Source organism: Calonectris borealis, chromosome 1 (assembly GCF_964195595.1).
Source record: "Calonectris borealis chromosome 1, bCalBor7.hap1.2, whole genome shotgun sequence".
Lineage (NCBI taxonomy): Eukaryota > Metazoa > Chordata > Aves > Procellariiformes > Procellariidae > Calonectris > Calonectris borealis.
Window position 1 is genome coordinate 133,741,656 of NC_134312.1, and position 21,739 is coordinate 133,763,394.

Genomic DNA, 21,739 nt, shown 5'->3' on the forward strand with positions numbered 1-21,739 from the left:
ACACTGGCTATCTTGATTCTCCACTCCTGATAACATAGACCATTAAATCTTAGCTGATTAACCATCTACTGAGTCTGTTAACTTGTTTCACTGAAGTGTATCTTTCAGAAAATTTTGACCTGAATATATGAAGACAGAGAGAATCCATTTATATAACTTGCAGTTTGCTCTGGTATTTACCACACCTAGTGAAAGATAATTTTCTCATTAGGCTGCTTAAAAATAGAAGGAAAAAAATGCACTTTTGGTATAAAATTTTTTGTTCTACACAAGGCAGCATTTTAAAGTAGAAGCCAGTGGTTTGACATTTCTTTAATTAAATTACGTAAATTATAAACCATGTTCTTTGCTGTATAGTTATTATTGTTATTATTGAATATTATAGTTATTATTGTTATTATTGAATATTATAGTCATTATTGTTATTGTTGAATGATACGTTTTTCCACCTTTTTTCCCCCAACCCCTAAAATTTGCAGGCTTGATCTTATAAAGCTTCTGAAATTCAAGTCTTCTTAAGATATCATACTGATGTCTTGAGAATTGGTTTCAACAAAAGGAATTTGGCCCTATTTTTCACAAGAAGTTTGTCCAACTTTTTATTATTTCAGGAATTTGACTCAAGATGTTTAAATTTGCCAGTAAGAATAATGCTAGGGTCGTGCCTTGTCCTTAGAAAAATATCCTGATTTTATCAGTTTTTAAAACTTTTTCATTTAGACCTGCATAATAAAATTGGCAAGCTCCTTTACTCTCCTTGTCTTCAAATTCTTTGTATTTTGAGCAGCATGTGAACCTCATGCCTTTAAATCTTCTGTTTTGACAATGCCAATAGCACCCTTGTAAAACAAGACAAAATGAATTGCTCATGACCTTGCTTTCCCCATCAACAGGTTTCATTAGATCGATCAGTAGCCTGAACCAGCGTGACTCTCCTTGTGTTCTTCTGGGAATATCTTAAACATTTATATGGAAATTTTTTTTCAGAAATAAATGACCAGTTTTGCAACAGTAAGAATGCAGAATTTAGCTTCTACAGATGTTTTTGCCTTCTTGAAAGAAAATGATGGACAAAAGTCAAAAGTTAAGACTTGAACATTTTCAGAACAAGTCCACTTAGTTCAAAATGACCCTGAAAGTGTTGCTTTTAGCATCTTACTTCTGTGCGATTTTTGAATCACTTATTTTTTCTGTTTTAAAAACAAATTCTTTTTAGCGAGTTCTATCGGAATCTATTTATAAAAATATAGAACAGTGTTTTCATTTAATATTCTATTAATTTCAGCATGCAGAACAGTATTAATGTTGCTCAGTACAACTGATTGAGCCTACCAGGAACAAAATATATCATAAGCAAAACAGAATTAGCAGCTGTAAGAATATCTGACCCTGCAGAAGTTAATGTTTGCTTAATTTCATTACGAAAGTGTGCCAGAACTGTGATCATAATCAACAGAGAAGGTCATTCATTTATTTCCTCTTGGACTCTGTAACTGAGTTCTGTTGGCAATTAATTTCACTTAGCATTTTCAAGTCAGTGTTATTCTACTGCTGCACAGAGCTAGCAATGCGGCAGGGAAGCGGCAGAGGATTGCTTCTGGGGGCCTCGGGCCTTTGCTGGTACATCAGGTGGACACAAGCCCAATCTGAACCACAGTTGTGTGCAGTTCTGGGTCCAAGTTAACGAGTTGTGCTAAGGGAAGGGACCAAGGATGTTTTACTTTAGACTCAGCACCGTTCCAGCCTAGCTGCATGTCTTCTGGTTCAGAGCCAGCCTGGGTCTGACCTGGCTTGGATCATGAGCAAAGCAAGTCTGGGCCTGCCTGCAAAGTACTGTGCAGAAATGTACTACAGCACTTACTATTATCATTTGTAGGGGAGGCAGGTATTTTCGTGCTAATTTGTGGTGCCCTGATTCACATAGGAGGCTTTTAAGCACAGCCCCTCTCCTAGATCACTATCTTCCTGCCTGGTTTCCATCTCAGAGCAGACCATTGAGAGCATCTTACATTTGTCATCTCTTATGTCTAATAACATAAAGGCTAATAACGGATGTTTGCAGTGACAGGCTTGTGCTTCTTTCCACGCCTGGACTATCTAAATAGGTCGCCCTCCTGGCTACTTGTTTAGGAGTCCTAGGGAGCAAAAGGCCATTCCTCCAGCAGTGTTTTACGCTCATTAATTTTGACTCCACACACAAGCAGAGCAGAGAGTGCTCTCTTTTATACAGATGTGGGTTGCTTTAAGACATTGTTCCTTCTTGCCTCCCAGCTGAGATTTAGGTCTTAATCTTAATTTAGGCATACGATGGAACACATCTTTAGGCATAAGTTCAGCCCAAATGTGCAACATGAATGTTTTCAATATTTGTATTCACAACTTTGGTATGAAGTAAGATACTGTGTAATTGAGGGCTGGGTGTTTCAGGAGTAGATGGCTGTTTGCTTCAGTCCATGGTATACCTTGCCTGGGAGGCAAGCACTTTGTAAGGAGAAGATGAGGTGTGGGAGCTGCCATGAAAGGATGTTCTCATAGTTCCAGATTCTTGAAAGCTAAGAAATTTCTGAATCAAGGTTGCCATTTTATTTCCTCTTAAACGTGTGTCTAATTGAAGGCTGTCTGATTTTTTTCCTTGAGAGCTTTGCCTAGTGCGGCACACTGGAATAGCTAGAGGTCAGCAAGTCAGTATCTCAATCTTTTGTGTTGGTCTACTTGTTAAAGATGTAACAGTGCTATATGATAAATAAATACACATTTATTACATGGCGCAGCCCTCCAACCCACACATGAAGTATCTTTAGTTCCTTGTGGGTCCTTTCATGTTTATTGTTGCAATACCTGAGTAATTTATCACCATATCATGGAGAAATAGAACAATGGTGTTTACTTACATTTAAAGACGTAGAACTAACACACAGATACATGAGGTCCAATTATTAAAAATTAGCTTGAGGTGTCTACAGTGTGATTTTTCTTTTGAAGTGTAAAGCATAATGAAACATATTTAAAAATCCCATTGTCTTCAGCAATAAATGTAAATGCACCTTTATTTATTAGCCTTCAGGCTCTCAAGCTAGTGCTCCTATACAATGAGGACTGCGACTGCATATTTCTGTGGCCAGTCTTTGGGTGAAGGGAGCTGCGAAAAGCTAGAAGACAGTCATGCAGGATGGCCTCCAGCTGCCTCAGGTGTATGGTTGTCCTTTCTCTTGCAGCTCCCAGCCTCTACTCTACCTGCATCCCAACTCCTGATGCAGGGGCCTCAACACCAATAGCGAATGCAAGTCCATGGCAGAACCTCACAGTAAAACCAGCTCTTGTATGAGATGAGCAGTAGTCATGTTTCCTTTAAAAAAACCCCAACCAAACAAAACAAAAACCACACAAAAAAACCCTCTTGATCACACAGTTTAATTTTACATTGGCAAGTACACATAAGGGACCTGAATTTATGTTGTAATGATGACCTGAATTTCTGGTTTTTTCTGAAATTTTGAGTTTTTTGCAGTTTTAAAGGGTGTTTCTGTTTGTTGTGTGATGGTTTGCGTGTCACTGTTTGTTACTTTTGTCCACTGTGCTTTCCTGTGTGAGTTACAGGTATAGTTCATGGGACTGACTTAAGTTACTACTGCTAGCCTTAGGACCTGGCTCTTGCCACATGAGCTCTTTCATGTACTGTTCTTATAGCTGAGGTCTGCCAAGTGCTTTTATTGATGAATTTCTAGATTCACACACAAAGGAGCTGGTCAATGATCCATTTCTTGTGGAAGCTTTCACCCTGGGATTTGATATCTTACAGAATCTGAATATGTGAACACATCCAGTTACCCCTCCAATAAGTAATTTGCCTGACTATGTAGTGCAATGGCTGTCTTTTTAATGAAAAGAAGATAGAAGATACCTGCATGTATGGCATGGTGTTAAAACTTGTTCTCTAGTATTACAGCTTTTTTATTCCCTTTTTTTTAAATTAAAAAAACCCAAGATTCTTAAGGGACATGGACATATAAAGTGATTTAATGTGCTTTATTAATGTATTATATGTGCATATACTCATGCCTTTTGTGTTTGGAATCACAATACTTCAAAGTATCATGTGGATGCTTTTAAAGTATCATGTGGATTAATTATAAACAACAGTTAAATTTTTGATCCATCCGGTAGAAAAAAACAAACCAAACAGTGAAAGAAGATCTTAAAGTTTTTTTGGAAAAACCTACTATTTTTTTCTACCAAGTCTTTTGTAGAAAGCAATAACTGTGATATCGCATTTTAAAAAAAAGTTAATAGAATATCTTCTCTTATTTAATCATTTTAGAATAAAATGAACCATTTCCTATTCTGTGTTTTATATTGCCTCAAATCATCTAAAAGCATTGAGGAAGTCACATAAGCAGTACAAATCATGATCAAAGCCAATGGGACAGGAAAGTTTTGCAATCCATTTCTGTGAATTTTACTTGCTTGTAATCAGGTTAAGAGAGTAATAAAAAAGGATGCTAGTTTGTTCTTTATTATTTTATTTCGTGTTGCTGTAGTACATATATTGTAGATAGATAAAGTACAGATATTTGTAGTTAATTCAAATGCTAAGTGTTCTTGTCAACTGGCTGTTTGCTTAGGATCTACTTCATTAATTTAGGGCTGCATAGCAAAGTTTTTGATGATTTGCAGTACACTTATGTTTGAGTATTTTCCAATTGGCCTTATTTACCAGGACTGGAGTTACCAAGTTCTGGAAGCTTGCAAAGAGGCCAAAGGCTATGCCAAGTTCTGTTCAAAACAGAGTAGACTTTAAACCCAAACGCAGCCCGGGCATGAGGCCAGAGCTGTGAAGACTTTAGTCTTTTTCCAGGGCAGTTCTATCTTCACTTATATTAAAGATGAGGGCAGCTGGACTCACTGTTATTTAACTCAGCATGTTGTGTTTTAACAAGCAACATATTCCAATACAATAATAAAAAAAGGCAACTAGCAAGTGAAGGGTGTAACAGAGTGCAAGTAGAAAATCACTAGTAATTGTGAATAATAGTAGCCATAGGAAATTATTCCCATTGAAAAACACTGGGTTATTTAAAATCTTCTGTTCTGTGATTACTCAGCTTTAGCAAAGAACACATTATGGTGTTCCTCATTTTATATGAGTGACTTGCATGAAGCACCTGAAGTGTTTATGAGGGCGGAAAACAAAAAGCTGTTTTTTTCATTGTCATATCTGACTGGAGACTTGCAAATTTATTTCCAGTCTCAAAGCCCAGTTTATGGTCTTGTTTTCCTCATTCACTGTTTCAAATATTGAAGGTTCTACAATCAAACTGCATCCTCAGTGAAATGTGTCTTAACTCACAAATTAGTTTCTTGTTTTAAGTGAGAGTGCAAGTGTAATAACGCTAATTCGAATTAGTTGTTGTATTCCTCAATAATTAAGAATTTTTTAAAAATCTTTTTTGCTGTAGATTTCTGTACAGTTAGTAGCAGTTCAGATCACCTGCTATGGAGTCATTAAGGCATACTTAACTAACAGTGTCCTATTTTTATGCAAAAAAAAATCAAAATACATATTTTATTATTAATTACATATTATTACTGTAAGCAAAGGTATTGTACCTGATAATAAATGAACACAGTATCATATATGAAGACCAGTTATTTTATGAATGGTTGTATTTATACTAACCGATTAAGTTGTCTCACTGACATTTCCTCTGCAATGTGACAGTGAGATCAGGGGTTTTTTTTAATCATATGTGCAGTAAACTATTAATAGCTGCTTCAAGGCTGAAATCAGAAGATAAACAAGATTCATATAGGAATAGAGCAGTAAAACCAGGTTACTCTTTTTGAATGTACTATTCTATGGGAAACATCTTCAGAATTTTTTGTTATGGTTTGATTTATACCCCTGTGCATTGCTCTTCAAGAAATCTGTTTGCTTATAGAGGCCTTGAAATAATAAGAGATCAAGTCAATAAGTCAACATGAAATATAAAGGAAACCAAAGGTGGATTCCCTTGAGTGAATTACTTTTCACTGACATATGGTTTTCTATAGTATATAGTCTTCTCCAGCTAGATAGATGGAAACAAGCCATACAGGGGAAGATGTGAACAAAAAGGTGAAAAAAAAGATTATATCGGCTGTTACTTACAGAGTGAGCTAATTCTTGTCCCACTGAAATCCATGCTGTTCCTGTTAACTTTGTTGGACAAAGGCTTGGTTCACTGAGTGTAGTTCTGGCTCCTTAACCATGCCAATGCTTTAAAGCTGGTAAAACCAGCCTGTGAAGCAGAAAGAGTTTTTGGTTTAGGGATATTTAAAACTAGGGCTCCTTAGAATGACTGCAGTGGAGAGAAGGACTCGGAGAAGAGTATGGATTTGAGGGAGAAGAAAGAAGTGTGAAGCCATGAAAACAAAAAGAAAGAAAGGAAAGAGAATTTGTTTCTTGTTGTAAGGCAGTGTTATTCCAGGTGAGAGGCTGTGATATGAATAAGATTTCCGGATGAAGTTCAAGAGATAGGGGAGAGAAACAGCATAAGGATGGCCATACTGGTTCGGGGCATAGTTCTTTCTAGCCTAGATTCCTATCTTTGACAGTGGTCAATAGGAGGTACCTGGGGAAGAGTATGGAGACAGGAAAATGTATAGTGATAAATCTCCCTAAATACTCCCACTGCTTCCACCAACTTGTGGCTCAGGGACTTCCTGAGAGAACAGTAGTAATTTTGTGTTTGTCAAGTAAATTTGGGAAGGGAAAAGGAGGATAGATATGTAAAGAGATTCTGCTTTCTGCAAATGATGATTGATTGCTGTTTTTGTAACCTCCCTCCATTAGTACAAATTCAGAGAAAACTTGAACGAACTGAAGCAAACCTTAACAGATTATTCTTGAGCTTCGGAGGGGGAGAGGCCTAGAGAATTGTGGGGGTGGCGGATGGGGACAGGACTGATATGTGAAGGGAGTATTTCTCGTGCTGTTAGCAGTTTATGAATTTTTAATCTGAGAACATCTCAGATCCCTTACCTATCAATAGCTAAGGAGGATGCTGTGCATACAACACGAGGAGAGAGCATGAGTGCATCCTTTAGGACTTACTGCTTGGTGGTGTAGTTGGTCCCCCATGGAAACCAGCAAACATGTCAGCAGCATAGAGTACCTCTGGGCTTCTAAATCCAAGCCACAGTTCTGGTGACCAAAGTTGCCAAGTTATGGACCAGCAGCTTCTTTATGAGAGGGAGAGAAGAGAGTGGAGAAGTGGGGATGGGACAGGGAGAGATGGAAAAAAATCCTTTCATAACTTAGTAGTAGAAAGTTTTTAAATTTATCCTGCTTTTTGGAAGATGCGATATTGCTTTATTTTACAACTCGTCCCTTGGCTTCAGAGGAAAGTTTTTGAGTTGAATACCTCTCATGAATAAGAATGTCCAACTTCAGCCCCGAGTTAAGACAAAATATGACAGCAGGATGGGATGGAGAGCAGCAAATTAGAACACATGATACAAAACTGAAGTTACATCATAACTTGATTGTAACTCAGTTCTGCAGTTCAGTACGTGCATTTATATTCCCATGCTTAAAAATTTAGTTTTATTATGTGCTAAACTCTTTTCTTCAGGTTTGTAGCCCTACGGAGTGATTCAGAGAGGTAAAGGAGGAGTGGATAGTGTGGCAGGATAGGGAGACAGATAAAAGAGGCTTGTATAGACACAGAAGCGAGAAGACTGCTTCTGCAATTAAAGAAGCATGGTAGAGTAAGCAGACAGATAAATCACATGGCAACATTAGCAAATTGGTAAGAGAATCGGTGAGCAGTTTCTGGAGGATGCAAACTATCAGGCAAAACTAATCTGGCAACAGAACACAGAGTAATTAGAGGAAGAGATTAGAGGCTGTAAAGGTGACCTGCAGGACAACCTTTTTTTGGAAAAAAAAATATCTGTAGAGTCATTTCTGTCTGAAAAACGTTAGTTTATTGAAGCTCTCTTCATACAGAAACCATTCCATACCATTGATTGTTCTTCTCTCCCTTCTTTGATTTTTTTCCCTAATCCTAATAGTTTAGTTTCATTTTCAAATATGGCCTAAAACTGTACGCAGTACTGAAGATTAGTGTGCTGGGTATTTGTAAAAAGGCATCATGATGTTTTCAATTTTTACTCTCTATCCATTTTCTTTTACTTCCTAGCATTTTGCTTGTTGTGGGATTTTGGCAGTGTTTCATTGAGCAGTAGGATATTTTCATAATTGCCCTAGTATTTAGAAGTAACTTGAAGATCTCTTTCCTCACTGGCAGTAGCTTTTCCAGTTATTGTGTTCACGTAATTTAGCCTGGTTTTCTCTGTTTGGTTGCTGTGCAAGTTTTAGCAAGGCAAGGTTTGTAAGGAGAAATCTAAAATGTGCTAACAAAGAAACCAGGAAAAAAACCAGTATTATTACCAGCTCTCCCACAGTATGTGCTTTGCTTTAATATAGTTTCTGAATAAATTGCAGTAGTATTCTTTTTTCTGGCTCATTTACCATTAAAATATATTTTGTAAAGGCAAAACTGTATTTTGAAAGAATTTTCAGATTGTGCTTAGTGATTATAAAAACCGCTCCCCCCAAACCCAGATGAACCGTGAAGAGTGACTTTTCACCGTACCTGTATGCGGACTTGTTTAAGGTAGGATCCTTTCTGTAGTAACTTATCGGGATTCTGCTGTAGCTTATAAAACTTCATATTCAGGGGATTTGCTTTGCAGAATCAGTCTCATCTGGTGCACCAGTTTATTTCATAAAGAACATTTTCTGCCTTCCTTCTCATGACTGTACATCGTAACATAGAGTACTTCAGCTTTCCCTGTTCAGAGAGGCTGTGCATCTCCATCCTTGGAGGTTTAAAAGATTCAGCTTTTCAGACAAAGCCAAGGCTGCCATGGTTTACTATTGGGAGTTGAGCAGGAGGTTCTATTAGATGACCTCCAGAAGTCCCTTCCAACCCACATTTGTGTGATTCACTCTACTATGGCTTTAAACGGGGGTTAGAGAGGGTGGGGAAGCTAATGTATTTGATATTGCGTAAGAAAAATAGAAGTCAGTGCTACAGCCTTGAGGGTTTAAGGTAATCTCTTTTACTGTACTGATAGCACCACAGACCTGTTTCAAGATACCTTGAAACAATTACAAGCTGCCAGACATGCAGATCTGACAAAGTGTGGGGTATGAAATAAGAGATGAAAATCTATCTTGGTCCAGCATAACAGGTTCTGCATATTATCTAAGAGTATATTTTCATATTGACTTAAAGAAGTTGCTTGTAGCCTAAATTATGTGATTTTTCTCTTGTTTTTTTTTTCTTGGTTAGCCCTCTCTTTTTGGGATTGCTTTAGAAGGCAGTAACTGTTCCCAGATTTGTAGATTATTGTAATTAGTATGTTGGGTTTGTATTGCCCAATGGGTATCAAATTCTGCTGCCGTGAAAAACAGAGTTTAATATAAAGATGTCTAAACTGATTTTTGTTTAATAATATCCTGTTAGATTAGTGTATACTTGTCATGTGCTAAATTTAGTTTATTTTAATATATTTTGAATGATGGTATTTTCCTTGTCTTATAAGAGATAGAAGCCTTTAATTTTAGTTTGAGTCCTCTAGTACACTGTTTATTTAGGTCTTGGTCCTTGAAATACTCCTAGTGTTGTATTTGGTGTGTACAGGTTCATCCTTTGATGTCCAAAAGTGTTAATCTGCACAATGTCCTATTTTAAGCAGGGTCTTGCTTTATGCGTTGTATTTTTTCTTTAAAATTATGCTTTTTCAATCAGTAACACCTCTTAATGTTATCATTAATATTTATCCTGTTTTCATACAAGGCAGACTTGAGTCAAAGTTTGTCTTGTCTGGGAAGCAGTTATTTTTTTATTTTCTTTTTCCATGCAAAAGAGCTGTAAGTTAGGTACTAGCTGTGCATTTCTTGTATTTTCAGCAAAAGTTTGAACACGTGCCAACTTCTGTGACCACGTTACACATGACCTGGGACCTGTTGGACTTACGTTTGGGGGTCTAATTTTGTTCTAAGCTCTGTTTACTCAACCTTTTCTGTGTTCATATTAACAACAGTGAAACTTGGGTGCTATTACTGAGAGAATCTGGTTAGTTCAGAATAGGTTTGGTTAGAGCATGCTGACCTGTGCAATGGATTTACCCCCACACTTTTAAACTTCTATTTATTTCTTGTAAGACTGAAAGAAGATACTAACTTTCTCCTTGTGTGCTCATTAGAAAAGACCAGTATTAATTTCAGAACAACAGTCAATCTGAAGAAAAAATGCTTTAAAAAATATTCAAGTACTCGTTGTGAAAGTTTACACTCTGCCAGTGACATCAAAGGCAGGACGAAGCCTGCACAACTAGCTACAAATCTGTTTAATCTTATTAGGTGTTCTCCATCACCTAACATGCACAGAAGCCTGAATTTTGCTACAGATGTGTTGTTATTGGTCTTACTGCATCAGCTGGTTACCTAAGGAACTGAGCTGCTTTACAGTAAATACTAATCCTTTCAGGGCATATAAATAATAAATTTACCAGAAACTAATATCTGCTACTGGTATTGCTGGCAAAGTAATCATAGTACTTGTAAGCCTATTCCTGAATACCTAGGTAGGGATCAAAAATGGTAAATAGTTCTGAAAAGGGGTTGGTAAATATTTTAAATGTCTCTGGTGATTAAAAAATGTCTTGAAAAGGCTATTAAACTCCTAAGCTGTGATTACATTACTCTTGCAAATAGACATTTTTGTTTGTTCTAAGTGACTTTTTGCAATAAATAGTGAATTCTAAACTTACAAAACCAATAAGGTAAAGGGAGGCAAAAATTCTGATGTGATTAATAATAAGGAACTGAAATGTTACGTAATCACTGATTTCGTACTGATACAATTGTTAAACATTTGTCAAAAGAAGCTTTGTGACAGCTGTTTGTTTTCCAAATTTTTTCTCTAATCTGAAGAATTTTAATTAAGAAAGAAATACAGTTCAGTTTTGCCCTTTTATTCTTGTAGTTCAAAGGCCTCATATTGAGGTCCATCATTCTTTTGGCTGAAATAGGATTGACCTGTCTTCTCCTGTACTTAGTCAGTATTGCCTGGTATTGGCTCCGGATCCTCTGGATTCAAGATTACAAATCTTGGGCATAGCTGAATGAGCTGTCAGCTCGAATGCTGAAAATGGCCAGTTTTGTTAAGTATTGTTAGGAATGAACACTGAACAAGCACTTGTTTCTCATTGCAGGATGTGCAGAGTCTGTCTGCTTTCACAGGGAGGAAACAAGTTAGATGGCAGATTTTTTTCGTAGAGGAGTTCTGGGCTTAAATCAGTTCTTATGTGAGCTAGAAGTAGAGTCCCATGATAGGAGAATACATTTGGTTTTTATCAATCAACCAACAATCGTACATCAGTGTAAATACATTCAAGTCTCTATATAGTAATGATGGATGGGTAGTGGGATAGGTGGCAGATAATGTTATTCCACCATCTTGCAGTTACTGTTTCAGATCTGAACTCATTTATTTTATTCTCTGTATTTGACTACAGAAGAAATAATGCAGGTGACAGAGAGAAGGCACTACAAGTTATGCTTCAAGTCCTGCAGACGTGTGATCACCCTGCTCCAGATATGTTTTGCTTGTGTGGGAGGATCTACAAGGATATGTTTCTTGATTCTGACTGTAAAGATACCAATAGTCGAGATCATGCCATTGAATGGTAACAGAAAAAACTCAAAAATATCTATTTAAAAGTGTTTTCAGACTTTTATTTCTGGTTATGAAAAGCAGAGCTGTAAGAATTAGAAGGTCAATTGTTCTACTTATCTCTTTTTTTCAGCATCCTGTTTGAGTAACTGGTTTACTGAGCACCAGATCTTTGGATATGTGTTTCCTTGCTTCTCTTTATAGACTACCATGAATATAGAATGATACACTTAGTTTATTGGGGGGGCGATGATTTGCCCATGTCTTTGTAGAGAAAATATACAATTAGTCCGCTTCAAAGCCAAAATGAAGTACAAGTGAGATCATGGGACTTACATTGGTCCTCTGTGCAAGGATGGTTTCAACGCTGGGTCCCCAGGAAACGCAATGATCTACTGTGTATAAGGAAAAAATATTGATTAACTGCATTATGAATTTTCTTAAGACAGTAAGGCATGCATGTGCACACAGGCTCTCACTGACATACTGTTCACATAGGTGCGTTTGTACAGTCATGTCAACTACTGCTGAGTACAATAATGTTGGCAATGTGGGTTTGTACTGTAACTGTGAAATACTCCCCTCTCTCTCTCTCCTTCCCCCCCCCAAAATCACCTCAACATGGTTAGTGCAACATGGATGGGTAGTAGTGAACTTAGAAGCTTCAGATGGATCTCTCCATCCTGCACCAGCTAGTGGCATGCATTCAGCTGTCTCAGTTACCTTTAATGAACGTGAAGCTTTAAAACAAAGGACTTGGAGCCTTTTTTTAAAACTTCACTGAAGACTAATATTTTCATTGCTGTTCTCATATGAATAATATAATAAAATTAGATTCTATTGCATTTAAGAGTTTTGCAGTAACCAGTTTGTTTTATTTTCACAAAACTACACAACGTGGGAGGACATAAAACTAAGCAGAAGTTTTTCTTGCTCACCATAAGACAAAAAGCTATTTTCTTTCAAGTGTTCTTTACAAACAGTGCCGTTGGTACCAACTAGCCATATAGTCCTTACAGTAAATGAATAGCTTAAAATACCTACCAAAACTTTGCAGCATTTCAGTTCTTCTATACAGTGAGATGTGAGCTCTTGACCCTTCTCTGCAGGTATCGCAAAGGATTTGAACTCCAGTCAACTCTGTATTCTGGAATTAACCTTGCAGTTTTGCTACTTGTTGCAGGACAGCAGTTTGAAAGCTCAATGGAACTGAGAAAAATAGGTAAATATCCACACACATTGCCACGGACAAGTTTTCTTGCCTCTCTCCCTATGAAGAAAACAAAATGGTTATAGTGATGGGTTGCATAGACAGAAAGACGGTTCAGGTTTTTAGTGGCGGGTCCCGGATGGAAGGCTAAAACACAGGGATCTTGAAGGACCATTTTTCTCCTTGTTGCCTTGGAGCAGTTTTCTAGTAACTTGGCCCATCTAAAGGGTCCCAGAGATGGGAGAGGAACAAGGAAGGACCAACTTCAGAACCATCCGTAAACTGCTTTTACTGCACCACAAAGATTATCCCATTACATAGCCAACAGGGGACAAAGACAGGAAGTGACAGAGTGTGGCCCCGCTCTCCTCAGGGATGCCAGGGAAGGATCCACAGGGTTTCTGTTATCCCTGAACTGAGATATCCACAGGAAGTATCACCTGGAAGGATATACCGGGACAGTAACTAGTTGTGTACCTAGATTCACATCTTCCATGTAGGTGCTAACTAAAACCCACCACTATATGTCTATAAAGAACTCATATGATAGATACAGATATACAGTTCTTCCTAGAAAGATAATAGTTGAAAATTATATTTGGAATAAGATCCTGTCTGAAACATACACTTGAACCGTAAAGGGAAAGAATGCAAAGGTGGCTTTAAATCATTCCCCTGACCTTACTCTGGGGTGGACTTGCATAAGCCTCTAGCCATTGATCTCTTGCAGTAGATGCAGATCTCAAGGACACAGAGATGCGCAGCTTACACTGAGAATCAGGAGGCAGATAGCCCGGATAGATAGCACAGAAGTTTTTGCAACACTGTGTGTGGTAGGAGTTCTGACTGTCTGAACTGTATTGGGGATGTTATTTGCAGACCCAGCCCCTGTCTTGGGCAATGTTTTTTTTCTGGGGAAAACTTGCTCCACTTTATTTTTATCACTAATGCTTAATCAAGTCTTATTAGTCTTTTACTGATAGACTTATCAGTAAAAAACACTTATTAGTGTTTCACTGATAGAAAAATATGGTTTTTAATTGAAATTTTACAGGTGTACGGTTAAACAGTTTATTGGGAAGAAAAGGAAGCCTAGAAAAAATGAACAATTACTGGGATGTGGGACAGTTCTTCAGTGTGAGCATGCTGGCTAATGATGTTGGTAAAGCAGTACAAGCAGCAGAGAAACTTTTTAAGCTGAAACCTCCAGTGTGGTATGTGGTAGAAGGCTGTAGCTCAAGTACCCAACTATGGGGAAATACACAAATTAAAAAAAAAATTGTAGTCACTTGAATAACTTAACTGGATTTTTCCGTCTTAGATTGTTTGTGACTCTGACTTTATACTCTGTTCTTTTATTTTGGGAAGGAAGGGGTAAGGTAAGAAATTAAGTTACCCATCATTGTTGGGTTTATATCCCATTGAAGCACATCTTTTATAAGAAAGAATTTGGAAATTAGAGATGATTCCATCATTAATTGGAATTAGTGATGATTAGTGAAACAATTGTGAAGAGATTGTGAAACCATTCTTTTCAGAGTTTAACTAGGTGCTGCTTCCCTCCCCCACTATCTTCTAGCTTATAATATCCTGTCTCATCATCATGTAACTACTCATGTAACGATACCTTTTCACAAAAATATATTGTTCATGAACATCTATGTGAGCTTATGACTTAAGGTTTAGACTAAACTTGCTATTCTTTCCAGAAATCTGTAAAAATCAACACAGTCGTTTCCATTATGGTAGATTTTAATTTTGCGGTTAATTTTTGGGGTGTATAAGTCAGTTAAGTCATTTTAGAATCTGGTCGAATTTTGTTTTCTCTCTGTTAACTCACTAATTCAATACATTCCAGGTACTTGAAATCATTAGTTCAGAATCTGATGTTAATTCAGCATTTCAAGAAACTCACCATCGAACATTCTCCTAGACAAGAAAGATTGACTTTCTGGCTAGATATAATTTTTGAGGCAACGAAAGAAACAACTAATGGACTAAGATTTCCAGTAAGATGTTATGTCCAAACAAGTTTTGTATGTCTTACATTTCTGGATAGGATATAACAAGAATTGGAAGTCTCTAAACACAATACTTACATACTTAACTGCCTGTTATTTCACTGCATGAACAAAACCCTTGTATTCTGATAATCTTTACTCTATAAGAAACATTTAACCCACCACCCTAAAAGCATTCGAAGAAATACTTTTAAGTCTCCTACAACAAATTGTCATGATACTGTTTTGTTGTACATGGGAACACAGCCCCTTCCTGCCTTGTCTTGCCCTTTTCTCTCCCCCTGGAAATTTTTTAGACCTTACTTTGAGACTACCCTTTGTCTATATCAGAGCATCTGAAGATACTGTCGAGTATTAGCTGCTGGTTTATTAAGGAAAAATGTTCTCTCTCTTCAGGTTTTGGTGATAGAACCGACTAAAGTCTACCAGCCTGCATATGTTTCAATCAACAATGAAGCAGATGAGAGATCTCTCTCTTTGTGGCATGTCTCTCCCACTGAAATGGTAAAACTACAAGCAGATGTGTTTCATGTATTCTGATTCATTGTGCTTAAAGTCACTTTTTTACATGTAGATTTTGGAGCACTGTACAATAATTTAAAGTTTGCTACGTTTCTGTGAAGCACAAGCCTCAATATATCTTTTGTGCAGATCTGAAAGTTGACTTTTTACAGAGAAAGTAAGAGGAGGGACTACGATTAGAACTCAAGTGGTTTTGACCTCTAGTTCAGATTTCACTTATCTTGGCCATGTCTCTTAGAAGTGCGTGGGTTACTTGGTCTGCTCATAATATTTCTCATTAGAATTGTGTGATTTTTATCAAGATGCAGCTCAAAGCTAGACAAAAAGTAAAGATAAAGCCCAGTATTTTGTTTAATGTTTTAGAAATTTTAAAGTTTTACAATTATAAGACTAGAAACTAGAAATAATGGCAGCCTGTAACAAAAAAGTGTCAAGAGATGAAATATTTGGTGTCTTGGATTATTGGATAAGGCACAGGAAATTAGGAAAGGAGCAGGCACAGTTATGGACAGTGTAATCCCTTAAAAGTGAGAAATAATTTCAGTTTCACATTGAAAGACTTGAAATCTGGAATGTATTTCACCACTCCTTCTTAATACCAGAACACATAGGTGGAGAATAGACTAAAAATGTAGAGAGGCAAAGTGTGGAAAAGAACCATGTTAGAGCAAGAGAAGATCACATAATTAACTAGATCTGTGAAGCTCTTTTCCAGTACACTCTTCTACTTCACTACTTTGAATGAATGTGTCTGACACAACTTTGCTTTATGGAACAAATTCTTGGTGCATATCTGGCAGTGCTAAATAAGACCCAGCTATTAACTAGAGATTTATGGAGGGCTATGGTCCTAGGCACAGGCTGTCCTTCCTCCGTTTTGCCTCCAGTGTGCTCCCTGGGCCAAAGCTGTCGGCTCAATACTTCTTAGGCAGATGTATGAAGTTTCATAGAATCATAGAATCGTCAAGTCCAACCATTAACCTAGCTCTGCCAAGTCCACCACTAAACCATGTCCCTAAACACCACGTTTACATGTCTTTTAAGTACCTCCAGGGATGGTGACTCAACCACTTCCTTGGGCAGCCTGTGCCAAGGCTTGGCAATCCTTTCAGTGAAGAGATTTTTCCTCATATCCAATCTAAACCTCCCCTGGCGCAACTTGAGGCCATTTCCTCTCATCCTATCACGGGTTACTTGGGAGAAGAGTCCGACACCCACCTCGCTACAACCTCCTTTCAGGTAGTTGTAGAGCACGATGAGGTCTCCCCTCAGCCTCCTCTTCTCCAGGCTAAACAATCCCGGTTCCCTCGGCCGCTCCTCATGAGACTTGTTCCCCAGACCCTTCACCAGCTTCGTTGCCCTTCTCTGGACACACTCCAGCACCTCAATGTCCTTCTTGTAGTGAGGGGCCCAAAACTGAACACAGTATTCGAGGTGCGGCCTCACCAGTGCCAAGTACAGGGGGACAATCACCTCCCTACTTCTGCTGGCCACACTATTTCTGATGCAGGCTGCTATTGGCCTTCTTGGCCACCTGGGCACAGGTTTCCGTTCCCTTTGAGCCTAGATAAGAGTAGGGCATAGTCTGCTCCATGTTTAATATGAAATGTTGATGTATTGAGTCAAAACATAATGTTTGGTAAATTGTACTTCACGATTTATTCTTCAAATTTAATTTTACGTGAGGAAATGTACTTCCACCCTGTGCCATTTATATTAATTTTTCCTCAAGTGTGTAAAACAGCAATGTATGACCTTTCTTTACCTATACATCAATCTCATTTGAAATTTGGGGGGGGGGGGGAAGAAAGGAAGGACAAGAGACGTTATCGGAAAAACTTTATTTTGCTTACCATGGTGTGACTTTGTTTTCAATAGTAAGTCAAGGTTAAACTGTGGTTGATTATAGCTCTTTGTTCTTTACAGAAACAGATTCATGAATGGAATTTTACAGCTTCTTCCATTAGGGGAATAAGGTTGGTATGTCAGAAAACAGTTACGTGTTTTTTTGTTTATGTTTTATATTTCCCTTAAGTGGGAAATTTGGATTCTGCCTTAAATCTCTGCTTTGCATTGCCTATTATAAAAGCTTGTTCTGTCCAACCTGCCTTGAAATGTCAGCACAGAAGAGTTTGCCTTTCCATGCATGGGCAGAGCTGTACATTTCTCATAGGAATACTCATCTAAGGGAGGGGTGTGGGCAGGCCAAGATGCCGTTGGCCTTCTTGGCCACCTGGGCACACTGCCGGCTCACGTTCAGCCGGCTGTCAACCAGCACCCCCAGGTCCTTTTTCTCCGGGCAGCTTTCCAGCCACTCTTCCCCAAGCCTGTAGCGTTGCCTGGGGTTGTTGTGACCCAAGTGCAGGACCCGGCACCTGGCCTTGTTGAACCTCATACAGTTGGCCTCAGCCCATCGATCCAGCCTGTCCAGGTCCCTCTGCAGAGCCTTCCTACCTTCAGTAGTAGTTCCATTTTGTGATGCCTAGATTAATGGAAACACTAGTCACAAGTAAATGAGTCTAAATATTAGTACAAAAGAAAATTAGAATATTATATAGAAAGAACGGGATCGTTCTGAGAACTGAAAGGATAGAAAAGAATCACATGTGGTATCAACAACTGCAAAATACATGACTACATTTAGATGGTAGCTTATATATTTTAAGCTGGGCTACTTTGCTGCCAGAAAGGGGAGAGGCAGAGCACCAGGAATGAAAACAAAATGAAACCTATCTGTACAGCCTGGCAGTGTGTCTATGGCATTCTTGCTCTCTGTCTGCATTAGTTGTAACTAAGAACCAGAAGAGCCATAAGACAGGGATCACGAGGTGGGTTTTTGCCTTCTCTCTGCGTTCATGAGTCACTGCGTTGGTGGATCTGGCCTTTCTAGGGATGTAAATGGCTGTTGACTGGGGCCACTTGTGTGAGTGCATAAGCTTAAGTGCTTGAAAAACTTTCTGATTCAAGTACAAGCATGAATTCAGATACATAATGAGTTCTGTAGTTCTCAAAGCAAAGGGCTTCTGGGCTGTGATTTTGGCCATAAGCACCTAAGTTTTAGATCCCAAGTTTGTCTTCTCTGAGCTTGTATAATTTGCTTACGCAAATAAACTCAGTGGAAAAGTATTTCTCTGAATAAGGTGAGTGGTGATAGCTATGAAAGCCTACAGTTGTGGATTTGGACATAGATTCTACCATAACTTCAGTATTTTCTTTTGAAAGCAGCAGGTTTTGGTTTAAATGAATTCGATGTGATATTTTATTCTATTGCTCCAATGCCACGTGAATGGATGTGAAGTTGTCATTACTGAAGTCTGTGGAGCTGACTGAGCATAACTCAGCATAATGGTTCTGAAACATATTAATTACCTTCAGTCAACACATTGCATAGAAATGAATCTTTGAGAAAGATAACTGTAATTAAATGGAAGCAAGCAATTAATTTGCTTTGATTCTTAATCACTGCTGGGGATTACAAAGCTCAAAGAGGCGATCTCTTAAAACTTAGTAGAATTAGATGTTTGCTTTGTATGTGACAACTTACAATTGCTATACTTCTCAAATTATGTTAGTTTTAGTAAAAAAAAACCACCAGTGATCCCAATGAACTTTTCTATCAAGACCCTTAACTTGTATTTATGCTAACCAGTTCATCATACATACCACATGCGTTACACTGTTTATAATACAGTCTTATTACTTAGATACTGTCTTGTTTATCCTATATTCGCCCTCGAAAGAATTGTCTTGCTTTGTTGCTTAGTTCTCATGTCAGGTATATGTTAATCTGCCTTGCCAGACTAGAAATTGCTATACCAGAACGAACCTACAGAATGGCATAGTATATTTTCACATATTTCTGAAAAAATCTTCTGGCAAAATTCTAATTTTTTTGAACATTTGTCCATGTAGCCTTTAGTGATGCTACAGAAAGTTGGTCTTGTAATATTCTGCAACTTTACTATAGTCCATTGTCATCTATTTTAACTAACTGGCTCAACAGAGGCTAAGCAAAATCTGAGAGTTTGACTAAACAGATCAGGCAAGAATTTAATAAATTTTATTAATTTAATGCACAAAAATTATGAGAATACCTTAACAAGCATAACAACTTGGCATTTATGTAAGAATAATACTGAAGTGCAAGTGTTTGGAATAAGAGATTAATTCCTAGATTTACTTTCATATTGATACTATGTTTTATGGCCTTTTCGCTTCAGTGCATTTAGATGGTATATATATGACACTGGCAAGACACAATATGCAATAAATAATCACTTTTTCAGAATTATTGCTGCAGTTTGGAGTAAATATTGGTCATCCCGAAACTTGTTTATCAGTATTAAGGCCATAAAAACTATATACTGTGAAGGATCTGCTACACTGTAGGTATTTCCCAGTTCAGTTTTACTGTAGGAGTAATGAAATTATAAAAACCAGAAGTACTTGAAAAGCTTAAAAGAAAGGCTTTCTTTTCTGATAGCTAGATTAGTGTCAAAGCAATTCATTTTCCATAGAGGTGTCATCAAATACCAAGAAATCTGACGGAACTGTGTAAAACTGGAAGGGCAGGTGAACAACAAACAAACCTCAAAACCCTTCAGATAAATGAGTATTTTACCAAAGTAAGCAGTAGCTTAATCATTTATCAAATTTGAGATGGGATTATAGAATATATAAACAAACTCAAAGCTTCTTGATGTAAGGAAAATAAATATAATTGCATGCTGCCTCTCTGAGGTAATTAACTGAAAAATGTGTTTGCTAAGTGTTCACAATTCAAAAAAATTAACTCCTCCTTTCTTTCTTTCTTCTAATAATTACATCCAAAATAATCTTTTCTTAATGTGAATTTTATAGCATTTCCAAGTTTGATGAACGATGTTGTTTTCTTTATGTCCATGACAACTCTGATGACTTTCAAATCTACTTTTCTACAGAAAACCAATGTAGTAGGTGAGTTCAGTTTTTGTGGGTATTACATGTGAGATCTATGTCCTAAATAGAATTGATTTAGTAAAGATTGAAAGCTGACATTTTTGCTGCAGAAATTAATTATTATTACTTCACTTTTTTCTTGATGAAGAAGCAATGAGCTAAACTCAGTGATACTTAAGGTGATGAGAGCAATGTCCTATTACACTTGTTGGCTGGTTCTGATCTGTTTACCTACAAGTCATTAGGTCTGAGAAAAATCTTAAGTAGCTTATTCTAATTTATAACCATTATCTTCTTTTTCTGTGTCTTGGCTATGTCATGTAAGCTACTATATTGGTTTAGGTTCCCTTATGTACCTGTTCAGTTTGATTTAAGTAAGAGCAACTAGATGTGATAGAAATTTCTAGCTTATATTGTGTCACAGATATCTGTTACTGTTTGTGCCTGTATCCAAGTATTTCCTGATGATCTGTTGTCTCTAAACAGTAAGCATGCTAACTGAATTTCAGGCCTAAATCTTTACAGACCAAATTCTTCCTGGGGACTGATATTTTGCATATAACCTTCTGAATGAAATAGGAGTGATTTGTTAATACACTTAATAGTTGGGGTTGGATGATACATTTATTTTTCTTGCAATAATTATTATTTATGTATTACATGGAATAAACTCAGGTTAAAGAAAATTATTAGCTCTGCAGAGTGCAGTGCATGAAAGATAGGAAACACTAAAATTCATGTTACCTGCTCAGCCTTAATTTGGCATTGCAATTTGTGTGTTATGAAACATGGTCACATTTTTTTATGCCTTATTCAGTGCACAACAGGAGTCTATCCTAGAGATATGTGTCTATTAGTCAGTGAAAGAAATGTGAATATTTTATAATATTTTTTAATGATTGTTAAATAGTTGTTATGGAATTTGGAAAACAGTGAGTAGCTCAGGCAGGGAACTACAGGAAAAGATGGTCTTGTACTTAAGGACCCCTATCCCAGAGAACTAGATGAAATTAGTTAAAACTCTGTTCTTCAAAACATGTTACTACTTTTATATTCTTGGCTTTCTGGATGCCTAACTAGAAACCACAAAATCTGATTTACAGAAATACTGAGTAATCACAGTTGCAACCAAAGTCCATAGGAACATTTAAACTAAACTGAAGGTAATAGAATTCTCATCACTAGACAGAAGGAGAACCACACAATATGGTGTCACAAATTTAGCACTACTGAATTGAACCATTGAAAATCCATACTTCATTTTTTAGTGTCTCAACTTTTTCTCTAATTACATTTGTAAAGACAAGACCATACTAAAG

At 37.3% G+C, this 21,739-nt stretch overlaps 1 protein-coding gene across 1 annotated transcript in view; it reads left to right on the plus strand.

The window, feature by feature from the left end:
* MAP3K15 (mitogen-activated protein kinase kinase kinase 15) overlaps window positions 1-21,739 on the plus strand; it is a 95,401-nt gene that overhangs the window by 48,445 nt on the left and 25,217 nt on the right. Inside the window, exons 7-13 of the mRNA XM_075175277.1 lie at window positions 11,572-11,742; window positions 12,839-12,951; window positions 13,994-14,153; window positions 14,798-14,948; window positions 15,357-15,464; window positions 17,409-17,458; window positions 20,343-20,438. Coding sequence (XP_075031378.1) covers window positions 11,572-11,742; window positions 12,839-12,951; window positions 13,994-14,153; window positions 14,798-14,948; window positions 15,357-15,464; window positions 17,409-17,458; window positions 20,343-20,438 — 849 coding nt within the window. The remainder of the gene's footprint in view (window positions 1-11,571; window positions 11,743-12,838; window positions 12,952-13,993; window positions 14,154-14,797; window positions 14,949-15,356; window positions 15,465-17,408; window positions 17,459-20,342; window positions 20,439-21,739) is intronic.